A 14,649-nucleotide genomic window follows, 5' to 3' on the forward strand; every position below is an offset into this window, starting at 1 on the left:
AGAAAGCAGAGGGGCCCTCCCTCACCCTGTTCACATTTTGAGGAGCATCTAGTTCCCTGCTCTGGGAAGCAGTGGATTGACTTGCCTCCTCCGAGCTGGTTTCTGTTTGTGCTTACAAATCCGAGGAGGGAGGGGTGCGCTTTCTCTAAGCTTGGGGGAGCATCTGAGGGCCCTTCGGTAAGGCTGCACACACTAAGGCACAGTGCAGCCGAGTCACCTGCTGGTCTGTCCTCATCCCGTCCATGTCAGGACTCCTAGGAGGGACGTCAGGGGGTGAGGTGTCTGGGGACATCGAAGAGACAGGCTGAGACACAATAAGCAGAGCGACACAGAAAACTTCTAATGGACACACATGCACAGTTCTTCTATCTGCACCTCAGAGTAGAAATTGGCCTCCTTGAGGGAGGCTGCCATCAACCAGGGTGAGCATGGACGGAGGAAGGGCGAGGATGAACAGACAAGGGTACAGAGCAGGAAAGGTGTGGAGGGCAGTGGGGAGTGGAGGGCCGGGAGAACCACAGAGTACCCTGCATGAGGCCCTCAACGGCCAGGATTTTAAAAGGCTGTTTGTTTCTGTGGCTCTATCTGCTTCCCTCTACTCCTTTGGACTCTTGCAAGACAGGCATCTCCCATTCTCCCTCTGTCCAGATTTACGGCCATCACAGAGAGCAATTCGCACACAAGGAGCAGGACGTGGAGATGCCCGAGAAGATGGGCTCCAGTGTGACCATGGACAGCACAGATGAGGACCACTATTCTAAATGTCAAGGTGATGCGGCCCAAGGAATCCAAGAATCTGGACTAGAAGGAGGGACAGGGCTTAGGAGGATAGCTCAGATGTCCCACTACATACACCCCATCCTTCCTCTCCCCATGTTCACCCCAAAGCCTTCCTCCCACTATTGAGAGGCATCTCTCCCCTCTTCCTTCTCACTTGCCTCGTTCCCCACTTTCCCTCCCACCCAGCCCCAAGAAATGAGTTTCAGAAAAGAATCCAAGAGCCCAGTAGGGCACTGGACTTCAGTGCCTTTGGACGCGGCAGGGCAGCACCTGGCAGAGAGGTGAAGAGAAACTGGGTGAATGAGACGCACAGACAAGCCCCTAAGTGGATGAGACCTAGAGAGGAGACCTCCTGTCCTCAGTCACATGCCTGGGCAGTGACTGGTTACCAGGCTTCTTGGCCCCATTCTCTCCCTAGATTGCATCTACCGCCTGGGACGCGTGATGAGGAGGAAGTTGGGGGAAGACTGGATCTTTCTGGTGCTCCTGGGACTGCTTATGGCTCTGGTTAGCTGGTGCATGGACTATGTTAGCGCCAAAACCCTTCAGGGTAAGTTCCACCTGGCCCGTCCCCTCGGCCTGCCCCGAGCCGTGAATGTGTCTAGAGTTTCCACCTAGGACGAGCTGGGGTGTTTGCAGAGGGGTCTTTGCACAGAGGTCAGGCCTAGACCAGACCAGACAGACCCGGATCCATTTCCACTGCCCCCCACCACCTGCCACCAGCCAAGCTGGGGATGCCTCTCTAATCCTCACCCCAGTTTTCCCAGGACGCTCCCCGATTGGGGCACCAGACATCCTGGAACCCAGGAGCCCCTCAGTTCCGGGCAAACCGAGGTGGCTGGTCATCCCTGTGGCCACTGACACCTTGGCCGCCATCCCAGCTCCAGTGTAGTTTGCAGCAGGGACTCCACCTCCTACGAGTGGTGGGAGCTGGAACCGGACAGGGCATCTCCAGCCCCTCGGGTTTCCCACGCATGCGTCAGATGAAAAGAGTAGCATCTCCCGAGGTTCAGCGGGAGAACCCGTGAGGGCGGGCCCCTGGCACCGGGTCCTGCGCGGCGGGTGGGCGGCGACCTCGCGTGCGCGGGGCCTGAGCGCAGGCCGTGTCTCCTGTGTCTCCGCAGCCTACAAGTGGACCTACCGCCAGGTGCAGCCCAGCCTGCCGCTGCAGTTCCTGGTGTGGGTCACCTTCCCGCTGCTGCTCATCCTCTTCAGCGCCCTCTTTTGCCACCTCATCTCTCCCCAGGCTGTTGGTGAGCACTCCCCCCCTCCCCCAGCCTCCCGTGTCTCGTCCCGTTGACCCTTCCGCCCCACCTGCGCCCCACCTGGGCCTGTTGACCCCCACAGCCCCCTCCCTGCCCCACCCCCGCCCCGTGTCCTCGGTCTGGATGTTCATCTCCCTTTAACCTCCCGCTCGAACCTGCTCGCAGTCGTGTTGTAACCCTTGTAGGCTCTGGGATCCCTGAGATGAAGACAATACTTCGCGGGGTCATCCTGAAGGAGTATCTCACCATCAAGGCCTTCGTGGCCAAGGTTGTGGCCCTGACTGCCGGGCTGGGCAGTGGCATTCCTGTGGGGAAGGAGGTAGGTGGCAGTCACTGAAGCGTGAGCTGGGCAGAGGGTGGCCCTAGGAGCAGACATGGACACAGGCACAAGGACAAGAGGCAGGACCAGGGGACCAAGGGGAATGGGGGAGGGGAAATACATGGGAAAGGCTTGTCCTGGGGCAGAATAACAAGCATCAGAGCTTAGAGCCACCTCCCAACCTGGGCACTGTTGACGTTTTGGGCCTCCTAATATTGGTTCTGTGCATGGTGGGATGTTTAGCAGCACCCCTGGGCTCTGCCCCCTGGATGTCAGTAGCAGCCTCCAGTTGTGACAACCAGAATGCCTGTAGACATTGTCAGATGTCCCCTGGGGCAGGGGGTGGGGGCATCCTCCCCAGCTGAAGACCACTGCCTTAGAGACACTCCAGACCAATGCCCTTGTTTTAATTTGCAAAATCTGAGACCTAGAGACAGGCTGTGCTCTTTTCAAGGTTATACTCAAGCGCATTCTTGTCCTGCGACAGTCATCCACACAGCAGCCAGAGTCCTCTTTTCAAAGTGGAATCCGTAATGTCTGACCTCTGCTCAAGAGCTTCTAATAGCTTTTTATTCTTAACATACAGTCCGAACGTCCCTCTGGGCCTCGGAGGCCTGTGGTGACCTGGCTCCCCCCGTCTCTCTTCTATGCTGCCAGGCTGCTCTGCACTCACTGGTTTGGGGTGACAAGGCCTCCTTCCTGGCCCTCAACTGTGCAAACGTGCTCCTGTCTCTGGGCTCCTGCACTTGCTGGGCCCTCAGCCTGGAGCTTTCTCCCTCCTGACGCCCACATGGCCCGCGCCCTCGTTTCAATAAGGCACTACTCATCTGTGACTGTCCCTGGCACTTTCTCGAACCACGTTCGCCATCCCACCTCATCTGTCCTGCCTCTCGTACCCTTGCCCTCCCTCAGTTTCTTCCTAGCCTTTAGAAGTCTCTTTTTATTTTTTGTCCTTTATTGATTTTAGAGAGAGAGGAGGGGAGAGGGAAAGAGACATAGAAACATGGATAAGAGAGAACATCGATTGGCCGCCTCCTGTATGCCCCTCACTGGGGATCGGGCCCACGACCTGGGCACGTGCCCAGACCGGGAATCGAACTGGCGACCTCTTGGTGCATGGGTTGACGCTCAACCATTGGGCCACACCGGCTGGGCTAGAAGTTTCTAAAATGATAAATGGTGGTGTGGTACCTCCCTTCCTCTCTGGGATAAAGCTCCAATGGGGCAGAGCTTGCGTTACCCACTCGTGTTTCCAGCACCGAGGACAGTGCCTGGAGCAATGACTGCTGGAGCCGGGAATGCTGCAAAGCCTCCCACCGGAACCCTGCTCCTGACCTCTCCCCTCCGTCTCTCCCAGGGCCCTTTTGTCCACATCGCCAGCATCTGTGCTGCCGTCCTCAGCAAGTTTATGTCTGTATTCTCCGGGGTATACGAGGTAAGGTTGAGAAAGTCGAACGAGGTAGGGCTGTGCGTGCGCAGGGTGTCAGGAGGTCTGGCTTTGCTCCGGGCTGGCCTCAATGCTGAAAGGGGCATGGCGCTAATCCATGCTCCCCTGTTCTCCACACACCCCCACTGCTCTCCTTGCCACCTGACGCCTCTGTTTGGCCTGTGTCTGTCCAGTAATGTCCCCCCTTTCTTGCTCTGCACCCCTGCATTGGAGCCCACTCCTCTGCTACCCTGGCAGTCCACACCCCATGTCAGTTCCCCTCCCTGATTCCCTCCTGTGCTGCCCTGTCCCCCGGTTCCCCACCCCTTCTCTCTTAAGACTGCTCTCGTACCCCAGCCCTCTGGCCTGCTGGTCCTGCGTGCTCTCTGTTGCAGACAGCTTGATCTCGTGGTGTCGGCCTGCACAGTGGGCGTGGGAGGCTGCTTTGCAGCTACTGTCTGAGGCAAGTCCCAGTCTCCCCTCCCCCCAGTTTCCTGAGCGTGACTTGGAAGGGGGTGTGGGTGGCTGCCACAGCTTTGGGGTGGAAGAGGGTGCTCGTTGAAGAGACTGGTGGGTGGGCCTCTACCCTGCTCTCCAGGTACCCACACTCTTCTACCGGAGAGCTGCTGAGGCTGACGTCTGTGTCATGCAAGCTTGATCGGTAGTGCAGTTCGTCCGGAGCCCTTTCCTGTCGCTCCCGCTATTGACATTCCTCTCCCGATTGTCCCCATCTCCAGCCTCATGCTGGTGATCATTTATTGGCTTACCTGCTCTCCATATGTTTGCCAACTTTTATTTCATTTCCTGTGCTATGAGGTCACTCTTCCTGTCTTGGCCTGGGAATTGGAGGGGGCAGTGGGCCCACTGTGATTCCCTGGGACTGAAGCCCCTCCTTTCCTCTCTCTGCCCTCCCTCTTCACCCCCCCTCCCTCTCTCGTCCGTCTCTCCCCTAGTAGCAGCCATACTATTACACCGACATGCTGACGGTGGGCTGCGCCGTGGGAGTCGGCTGCTGCTTTGGGACCCCGCTTGGAGGCAAGTGCTTTGCCCCTTCTCTCCAGTCCCCTTGCCTGACCTTCCTCCCCAAGCAGTTGTCAGCATCCCCAAGTATGAGCATTACCGGTTAAAACAAGGGTGTGACTAGAACAGCACACTAGTGAGCACTGACCGTGTGCAGGCAAGCTTCTCAGCACTCCCCGCGCATTTCTGCCAAAGGCCGTATGAGGCCGAGATCATAGGGGACGGAGCAGGTTACTGTCCTTGTCCTGGGTGACTCACCAGTAGGCATGGTCAGAGAAAGCAGTTGTATGTGTTCGTTTACTCATCAATATCCGTTGTAACCAGACCCACAGAACAGGGATTATATCGACCAGTCATTGGATCCATCGGTGGCAGAAAGGACACCCAGTTGACAATTGGAGACACAAAATTGCAGGAAAAGCATGTGCTTCTTAGACGCACCAGCGGTTAGAGGTGTCTTTTCAATTACGAACATGGGATGAGCCCTTTTGTAGAGGAGTCTTCCGGTAGCTGAAACGGCTTGGCCCAGGAAGGATACAGGGATGAGCATTCAGAGTTAATGAAAATGCAGCATGTTCCCTCGTTCTGACGCTGTGCCAGTGTGCGCCGTGTAAGGAGGTGAGGTCAGCGAACACCTCAGCGGGCACCCTGCTTGCCCTTCTGTCGTCGGCGCTTGTCATTAGAGTCATTGGTCCCCATCCATGAAGGGTAGTGTGTTGGAATTTCTACACGCATTACATTTCCCACTTAACATCTATTCCCATTTCACCTTTATTTACTCCTTCCCCTCACAAGTCCAGAAAAAGCTAAACATTTTTAGACAAGTAAAAAAATTTTTTTTACTTAGATTCTTTTAAAGTAAAGAGAATCTTATCTGGCTGGTGTGGCTCAGTGGTTGAGCATCGACCCATGCACCAAGAGGTCTCTGGTTTGACGGTCAGGGCACATGCCCAGGTTGTGGGCCCGATCCCCAGTGGGGGGCATGCAGGAGGCGGCCAATTGATGTTCTCTCTCATCAATGTTTCTGTCTTTCTCTCCTTTCCCTCTCCCTTCTTCTCTCTCTCTAAAAAAATCAATAAAGGAAAAAAAAATGATATTCTAAAATTTTAAAAAAGAGAGAGAATTTAATTTTCTGCCTAAAATTGGAATGTCTGGGATGAAGGGGGAAGGTGTTTCTCGCCCTGTGTAGAGGGTAGGAAAGACCATGGAAAGTTACAGGTAAACATGGTTCGACGCCCACAGAAACAAACAAACAAAACATTGCTCTTGACACGCACGAGAAAATGTTAGGCATTGGAAAGTTAGGATGCCGCTTTCAGAATGTTGGTGTTAAATGACAAGTGTCACATGGACTTGCAGGGAACATCACTTGACTGGTTTTATTTCATGAACACAGACTAACTGCAAGAAAAATCAGTATTGAGGTAACGTATCTAGTCAACTGTTAATTCCTCACAGGCTTAGACCAATGAAGAGAGTGACGTCAACAGTCTACCGAAATGACAGGCATCTTTTTGCTTCCATTATGTGTGCTCCGTGCTGCCCTCTGGGCCCTGTGCTGAATCCTGTGCTCTCAGGGAGCTCACCTTGAAAGGGTGGACAGGCAGGCAAGCTGGCTGTCACTCACAGAAGTGTCTCCATGGCAGCCTGGGCATGTGCAGTGGGAACCTTCTGCTAAGCTGCCTGGGTAGGCGTGGGAGTTGGCAATGGAGCTTTACAAAAGACATAGTGTTTGACCTGACAGTCAAGGAAGACAGCGCAGGCAGGGTCTGCTGGACAGAAAACCGCATTGCAAAGCTCTGGGGGCTACAATGACAGTCCATGAGTACGGCTAGAAGATGCAGGGTGGGGGAGGGGATATCAGGAAAGGAGTCTGCACAGGTAAATGGAGGCTGACTCATGAAAGTCCTCGTAGGCCTTGCATAAGAAAGTAGACTTTGGCCCTGGCCGGTTTGGCTCAGCGGTTGGAGCGTCAGCCTGCGGTCCAGAGAGACCCGTGTTCGGTTCCCGCTAAGGGCACATATCTCAGTTGCAGTTTGTCCCCGGCCCTGGTTGGTCGTGCAGGTGGCAGCCACTCGATGTGTCCCTTCACATCAATGTTTCTCTCTCTCTCTCTTCCTCTCTCTCCTTCCTGCTCTATCTGAACAAAAAATGGAAAAAATGTCCTCAGGTGAGGATAAAAAAAAAAAAAAAAAAGAAAGTAGACTTTGTTTTTTCTCTAGGCTAGAATTTGCCCAAACGTGTCTTTACAGAACACAGTGTTCGCAGTGTTAATGGATGGAACATGCCAAAAGGGTCCTGAGGTCACATAAGTGGGAAAAGGCTGTGTTATTTAAACTGGAAAAGTTACCAGAATGTTTGATATGCTGACGTGCTTTGCGAATTATCGAAAATGTGGCTCGAATTCAGTATTTCCCATAGAACCCTCCTTTTTTAAAATTTACTTTTCTTTTTAACTCTTTTCTTTTTCAATTATCAATGAAATTTATTATTATATTAATTTCAGGTGTACCGCATAGTGGCTAGACATTTATTTAACTTATAAAGTGGTCCCCCGCTAAGTCTAGTACCCACCTGCCACCGTATGTAGTTATTACAATATTAATGACTATATTCTCTATGCTGTGCTTTACGTCCCTGTGGCTATGTTGTAACTGCCGATATGTACTTGTTAATCCCTTGTCCTTTTTCACCCAGACTCCCCACCCCCACTCCCACCTGGCAACCCCGCAGAACCCCTTTTGCAAGGACCTTCTCAAGGGGCTCATAGCATCTCATGCACCTGACTTTGGGAAATGTTCTCACGAGTGAAGGGAGCCATGGGAGGATTCTGAACAAGGAAGTGACGTGGCCAGCTTTGCATGGTGATCCGGTCCCTTTAACCTGTGTGTGCAGGACTGGCCTGTGGATTAACAGGTTCGATCCAAGACGAACAAGAAGATTACTGTCCTTGTAGTGATGCCAGATGATGAGAGACTGAACTGGGCAGAGCAGAAGAGACAGAGATGAAGATGATATAATGGGCCATAGAAAGTAAAATTGTCCTGGCTGGTTTGGCTCAATGGTTAGAGCATCAGCCCTTGGACTGAAGGGTCATGGGTTTGATTCCTGGTCAATGGCACATACCTGGGTTGCAGGTTTGATCCCTGGCCCCAGTCAGGGTCATGTAGAGGCAACCAATCAATGTCTTTCTTACATCAATGTTTCTCTCTCTCTCCCCTCCCCCTCCCTTTCACTCTATCTAAAAATCAATGGAAAAATGTCTTCAAGTGAGGATCAAAAAAAAAAAAAAAGAAAAGAAAAGAAAACCGCTGCTACCTAGTGATTGATTTTTTTTTCTTTTCTTTTTTCGTTTTTGTTCAGATAGAGTGGGAGAGAGGAAGAGAGAGAGAGAGAGAGAGACATCAACATGAAAGGGACACATCAAGTGGCTGCCACCCGCACAAGCCAACCAGGGCCGGGGACAAACTGCAACTGAGATACGTGCCCTTAGCGGGAACCGAACCCGGGTCTCTCTGGACCGCAGGCCGATGCTCTCACCGCTGAGCCAAACCGGCCAGGGCCGGTGATTGATCTTATGCGCGGGTATGAAGGAAGAGACAGAAGGAGGAATGTGGGCAAGCTCTCAAGTTTATAACAAGGAAACCTAGGTGACTAGTGGAAATGACCGAGACAGGGAATATAGGAAGTAAAGCAGGCCAGGGGAGTTGATCATTTTCACTTTGCACGTGTGGCATTTGAAGTCCCTGTGGCCTACCCCAGGGACGCCGAACAGGCAGCGGGTTGGAAGCCTGAAGTACAGGAACTGGGCCGAAACCATAGCTTTCTAACCAGTAGCTGCTGGGAGGTGCTGGTTGAATCCATGGGCATAAATGAACTTGATAGTCGAAGTGTGTCTGTGAGTAGCAAGAAGAGGGCACCAAGGCCAAGGCCCTGGGTTGGGCAGAGGCGAAGGAGGCAGAGAAGAGCCGAGAAGAAGGGAGTGGGAGAAGGGAGGATGTTACGGAACTGGCGAGATCAGAGTGCTTCCAGGGGCTGTTTGTGTTTTTCCTGCCTTGTTTCCCTGCGGTAGCACGTTTTCTGTTTGGCTTGGGTTAATATTAAAATTAGTTCTCATTCCTGAGTATACAGTGACAGACGGTTAGGGGAAGTGTCTTTTTCACATGGTGGGAAAGAAAATCCAGCCTAGGATCTCAAAAAATGCTTGTAAAATATTCATAAGTTGGATCGTGTAAATCCAGACAGATCAAAGCCGACTTTGCTTCTATTAACTGGTAAAGGAGAGAGACTTTCTCCACCTGCTCCTCTGCTGTGTCAGATCCTCCTTTTAAGGCAAGAAGGCAGCTGTCCTATGTGGTGCCATCTGAGGAGCAGGGGCAGAAGGGTGGTTGGCAAAGCTGTCTGCCCCAGATTCCCCGTTCCCTCACTCAGTTTTCTGAAATTCCACCCATTCTATTCTCCTCTGTTCTTCCCTTTCTTCCTCTCTTCTCCCCTTTACCCCGCTCTTTCCCTCTCCTCTCCTGTCCATCCGTAGGACAGATGTGGAGCCCCGATTTTGTACCAGGCACTGTATTAGGTGTTGGGGGTCCAAGACACTTTCAGTCCTGGGTGCAACTCAGAGATGTAAACGAATAACTACACAGGAGCGTGGTAAGCGCTCTGGTGGTTCAAAACTATGAAAGAACCAGGTGAGGGAGGGACTGTTTCTACCTGAGGAGGGGGATCAGGGATGGCTTCCCAGAGAAGGGGACATCTGAGCTGACCTCTAGGAGTCCTCTGTCAGAATGCTGTAGCCACTCCGTGACCGAGTTACCATCAGGCCCCCTTCCTGTTGGTACAAGTGACTCACTCTAACTGTTGGCTGCCACCTATGGGAGGGAGGGACAGGGGTCCTGAGGGATTCAAAAGATGGGACTTTGGATATAGAACAGGGAGAAGAAAGTGGCTAGGATATAAGATGCTACCTGAAGAGGGAAGCTGGTGGCGGCGGGTTGGGGGGGGGGTCTTTATAGGACAACCACCGATGGTCACCATGGAAAGAAAGGAGGTGACCAGCTTGACCTATTTCATGGTCTTTCTTGGGGCCATGCCTCTTCTGCATTCATCTAATTAGGGGCTGTATTTCCCCGGTGTTCCTTCTTTGTTTTTGATCAAGATGAGGCTTTGTTAGGATTTAGGTAATTTTGTCGTTGAGTTTTACTTTGTATCAAAGTCCCCTCCTTTTTTCTTAATATGGTTCAAGATCCTTTGCTTCACACCCCCTGAACCTTGCTTTCTGTGCCCTTGTTGGTGTTATGTCCCCTCCAACCCTTTGCTATTTTTTTTTTTAATTTTTTAATCCTCACCCATTTATGTTCAGATAGAGTGGGAGGGATGGAGAGAGACGTCAATGTGAGAGAGACACACCAATTGGTTGCCTCCTGCACCACCCCGACAGGGGCCGGGACGGAACCGCAACCGAGGTACATGCTCTTGGCCGGAATCGATCCTGCGACTCTTTGGTCCACGGGCCGACGCTCTAACCGCTGAGCCAAACCAGCCAGGGCTTGCTATTATTCTATAATCCACCTCCTCTTTCCTGCACGGCGCCTTCTCTCGGAAGCAGCACTGCTCAGGACTGTTCATTACCCTTCCCTCTACCTCACCCGCCCTTTGTAAGCACAGTTATTTTGAACTTCTTGCCTCTTCGTTTTCCCCCTTGTTTCGGTCCTTTTAAGTCAAATTATTAATTTTTTTTAAATGTGGGTGAATCCTCCACTCTATTTACTGGGAATATTGAGTGCTGTCAGCTCTTATGAGGACCTTCCCTATTTATTTTTCTTACTTCTTCCTTATCAAGTTGCCCTAAGGTACTTGGTACCTGGGAGGAGGGAGGAAAGATGAGTGGGATGCTAAGGAGAGTCCCTGCAGTCCTGAGCTCTTCTCGGCACCTCTGGTGATCACCTGCTCTGGGTGATTTTGCTCTCGTAACTTTTCTGCAGAAAAAGTTCGGTGACCCTTAACTCCTTGTGGATATCTGACGTTGTGAATCTCACCCGACCCTACTTTCTAAGGGATGGAGAGAGCATGCACGACCACCTGATCCTCTTGTTGTGTGGGTTGAGGGCCCCCCATTTCTCATCCTCTCTGTGTCTTGTTGAACCACATCCCTGGCCTGCACAATGCTGCCCCCATGATTAGGAATATGGTTTCGTGCATGGACTCCAAGACGGGATGGATTAAGCACGGGCGTCCAGAGGTCCACGGGGTGGGTGTGTGGGAGACAGCCTTTCACATCTGTTTGCACCTGACCCTGCATGCGTGCCCTGCAGGAGTGCTGTTCAGCATCGAGGTCACCTCCACCTACTTTGCTGTGAGCAATTACTGGCGAGGGTTCTTCGCAGCCACGTTCAGTGCCTTTGTGTTCCGCGTGCTGGCCGTGTGGAACAAGGATGCTGGTAAGGAGGCCCTGGGCGGAGGCACGGGGTAGGGAGGCTTGGAAGGGGGTGGAGGGAAGCTCTGTAGGGCAGTGCAGGAGGGGAATAGATGGCCTTATTTGGAACAAGGAGATAGGTCTGAGAGTAGGGGGTACTGCTTGTGCATAGAAAAAAGAAATGAAAAAGAAGAGGAGACACTGGGCTTAGAGGAAGAAGGAGCTCATCCTTAAAGCTGATGACCTCTGCTTTTCCCTCGGTGGGTTTCTGTGACACCCGCGCCATCGCCCGTGCCCTCCACCCTGTAGACACCATCACTGCCCTCTTCCGAACCAATTTCCGGATGGATTTCCCCTTTGACCTGCAGGAGCTCCCAGCCTTTGCTGTCATCGGGTCAGTGGGGTCACCTGCTCAGGGAGTGGTGAGCTGGGGGTGGGTGTGGCTTTGGATTGGAAGGGACCCACGCTGAGAAGAAGGTGGGGTGCGCATGGGTGAAGTGTGAGTTGTCGGGGGCGCGGTGTAGAAAGGGAAAGCAGATGCCTGGTGCCCGTCCCCCCACGGCTAGGACCGAGGGGTGAGGGTTTCATTTCTGTCTCATTTGCACCTCAGGATTTGCTGTGGGTTCCTGGGAGCTGTGTTTGTGTATCTGCACCGCCAAGTCATGCTCGGTGTCCGAAAGAACAAGGCCCTCAGCCAGTTTCTCGCTAAGCAGTGAGTCACCACCCTTCCTGCGCCCTCCCCGCTTACCTTCGGGTTTCTCCACGGTGGTTTCTCTTTTTCAATCTTTGTGGAAGGGCCCGAAATGCCTTTCGGTGGCTTGTGATGAACTACAGAAGCCCCGATACCGTGTGGAGGGGCGTGTGGTGTGGCTTCCCCTTTAAAGGTGGCATTTTGGCGGAGAGAATGCTCTGTTTAAAGGACAGCGTGGACCACGGGAAACTTCAGCTTCCCAGGGCTCAGGGTGGTGTCCACTATGGATGGGCTAAATCCAGGGGACCGGTCGTTCTGTTTCCTTTTCAGCCGCCTGCTGTATCCTGGAATTGTCACCTTTGTCATCGCCTCCTTCACCTTCCCGCCAGGAATGGGCCAGTTCATGGCCGGAGAGGTGAGCCGCAAGGGACTCTGAGGGTGGGGTCAGGTCGTGGAGGTCCCGGTGAGGCCACGTGGAAAAGGGGAAACAGCACAGCTGTCCCTCAGGCTTCTGAGCATATGTACTTTGGGCCAAGGATGAAGTCTACCCCTGCGAAAAGAGAAGAAGGAACCTTTGAGAAGTGAGACTGGGAGTCGGTTCTCTAAAAAGAGGGAGGACCGAGCATCCCTGGAGGACCAATCCCCGTTTGCTTCCTCCCCTCACAGCTGATGCCTCGCGAAGCCATCAGCACCCTGTTTGACAACAACACGTGGGTGAAATACGTGGGGGACCCTGAGAGCCTGGGGCAGTCAGCTGTGTGGATCCACCCTCAGGTCAACGTCGTCATCATCATTTTCCTCTTCTTTGTCATGAAGGTACCTCTTCCTACACTCCCGACTCCCTAGGCTTCCGTGTGTTTTCAGTCCAGGAACCCAGGGTTTGCCTAGGGTAAGAAAGGGTGAAACTCCCTGGGGCGATCGTCCAACCTAAAGAGAGTAGGCTTGGAAACCATTCACAAGTGGCTGGTGTGTATCAGTGAACCGGCATCTGGGTTCATTGTTTCATTCATGTCACTTTCGTCATGGTGCCGTAATTCTCACGTTTCCACTAGCTAAATCCTTTAGACATCACAGCGGCCAAATAAACCAGCACAAGGTCCAGTTGAGCAAAACAGATAACTGTGTAAAAAGTTCAGGTAAATGACACCCCCCCCATATTGGGTAATTAGACACTCCATTCTCCGAGAACCTGATTATCCATTTCAGTTGATTTGCATAACCATTGCCTGAAATCTAGTGGGCAGTCTCTTTTCTAGAATTGCAAAAAGAGATAAAAAGCAATGTAAATAAACTTTACGAGCGACTACAAACCATTTTAATAAGTGTTATCATTCTCTATTAGGTAGTGAGGTTGTGAGGGTTTTGCCATTCTCAAACCACTTTCTTCTAACTCCAGTTAGGAAACAAACGCTGATCTCTTTTGATGTGCATTCTTTTTTATATCTGCCCGTCAAGGATCACGTATTTCTAGACTTCTCAGTTACTGCCTTATACAAACATAGTTTTATTTCCAGCCAGGGTGTGACATCTATTACTATCACCTATTGCATGTGTTTACTTTTTCATGATTGCCTTATGACTAATAGTGTGTCTTTTTTTAATTTTAGTTAATCCTCACCAGAGGATATTTTCCCCTTGATTTTCAGAGAGAGTGGAAGGAAGGGAGGGAGAGGGAGAGAGAAAGAGAAAGAGAGAGAGAGAGAGAGAGACAGACAGACAGACAGACAGACAGACATTGATGTGAGAGAGACAATGTGATTGAGACAGACAGACAGACATTGATGTGAGAGAGACAATGTGATTGATTGCCTCCCACAAGACTCCAACTGGGGCCAGGAATCGAACCTGCAACCCAGGTGCATGCCCTTGACCAGAATCAAACCCAAGTCCCTTCAGTCCTTGGACCAACGCTCTAACCACTAAGCTAAACCAGCCAGGGTCTAATAGTATGTCTTGCCCAAATAATCCAACATTTTTCTCTGTGTGTTAGAGCTCTCCTTTAAAAGTCTGTCCACACTGAATGCGGATGCTTTGAATACCTTGCCATTAACTTATTCATGATACTTCGTGCAAATCCGTATTTCCCCAGGATATGAGTCACTAAGTAATATGTACATTGTAATAGCTATAGTGGGTTCATTTACTCACTTATTCAATAAATGTTGTTATATAACTTCTGTGTTCCAAGTATATAATACGTGATTGCTGATCTTTGTCAAATCTTAAGCTTATGGTTGAAAAATAACTTCTTACATTTTCTTCTTTGTTTGTTGCTGTTCATTTAATGAACTTGTCAGTGATCTTATGATCAGAGACACCAGACACTTGCCACACCAGCTCCAACTCTGTAACTTACATTCTCAGGGTGTGCTGTGTTTATGTGTGTTCTTCCCTATTTCACTTCAGGGGGGTTCATTGGGTCTATAGCCTCCCCATTTTGCATACCCATTTTATTAAATTTTTTGTTTCTTCCTTCAAAAGATTTGATGTTTTTATCATAAAGCAGTTCTCAGTGTCTTGTTAGGGTTTTGTTGTTGTTGTTGTTGTTGTTTGTGGGGAGCGGGGGGTTCTTTATAGGCTTCATCTTCTCTAATTATGAATCTCAACTTCCTGTAATTGTTGTTGAGTATACAAACCCATCTGCTATAACCAAGTGCAAGTTTGATGGCATCTCAGAATTTACTGCTCAATGGTAATAATTCTGTTTTCCTGGTATTTCTCTACACGGAGCTATAT

General features: G+C 51.2%; 1 protein-coding gene across 1 annotated transcript in view; it reads left to right on the top strand.

Annotated features, from left to right (window-relative positions):
- Positions 1–14,649, top strand: part of CLCN1 (chloride voltage-gated channel 1) — a 28,864-nt gene that overhangs the window by 986 nt on the left and 13,229 nt on the right. Inside the window, exons 2-12 of the mRNA XM_036246574.1 lie at positions 649–769; positions 1,199–1,330; positions 1,905–2,033; positions 2,231–2,364; positions 3,722–3,799; positions 4,747–4,825; positions 11,122–11,247; positions 11,532–11,616; positions 11,833–11,934; positions 12,244–12,328; positions 12,580–12,729. Coding sequence (XP_036102467.1) covers positions 649–769; positions 1,199–1,330; positions 1,905–2,033; positions 2,231–2,364; positions 3,722–3,799; positions 4,747–4,825; positions 11,122–11,247; positions 11,532–11,616; positions 11,833–11,934; positions 12,244–12,328; positions 12,580–12,729 — 1,221 coding nt within the window. The remainder of the gene's footprint in view (positions 1–648; positions 770–1,198; positions 1,331–1,904; positions 2,034–2,230; positions 2,365–3,721; positions 3,800–4,746; positions 4,826–11,121; positions 11,248–11,531; positions 11,617–11,832; positions 11,935–12,243; positions 12,329–12,579; positions 12,730–14,649) is intronic.

This window comes from Molossus molossus, unplaced genomic scaffold (assembly GCF_014108415.1).
Source record: "Molossus molossus isolate mMolMol1 unplaced genomic scaffold, mMolMol1.p scaffold_m16_p_7, whole genome shotgun sequence".
Classification (NCBI taxonomy): domain Eukaryota; kingdom Metazoa; phylum Chordata; class Mammalia; order Chiroptera; family Molossidae; genus Molossus; species Molossus molossus.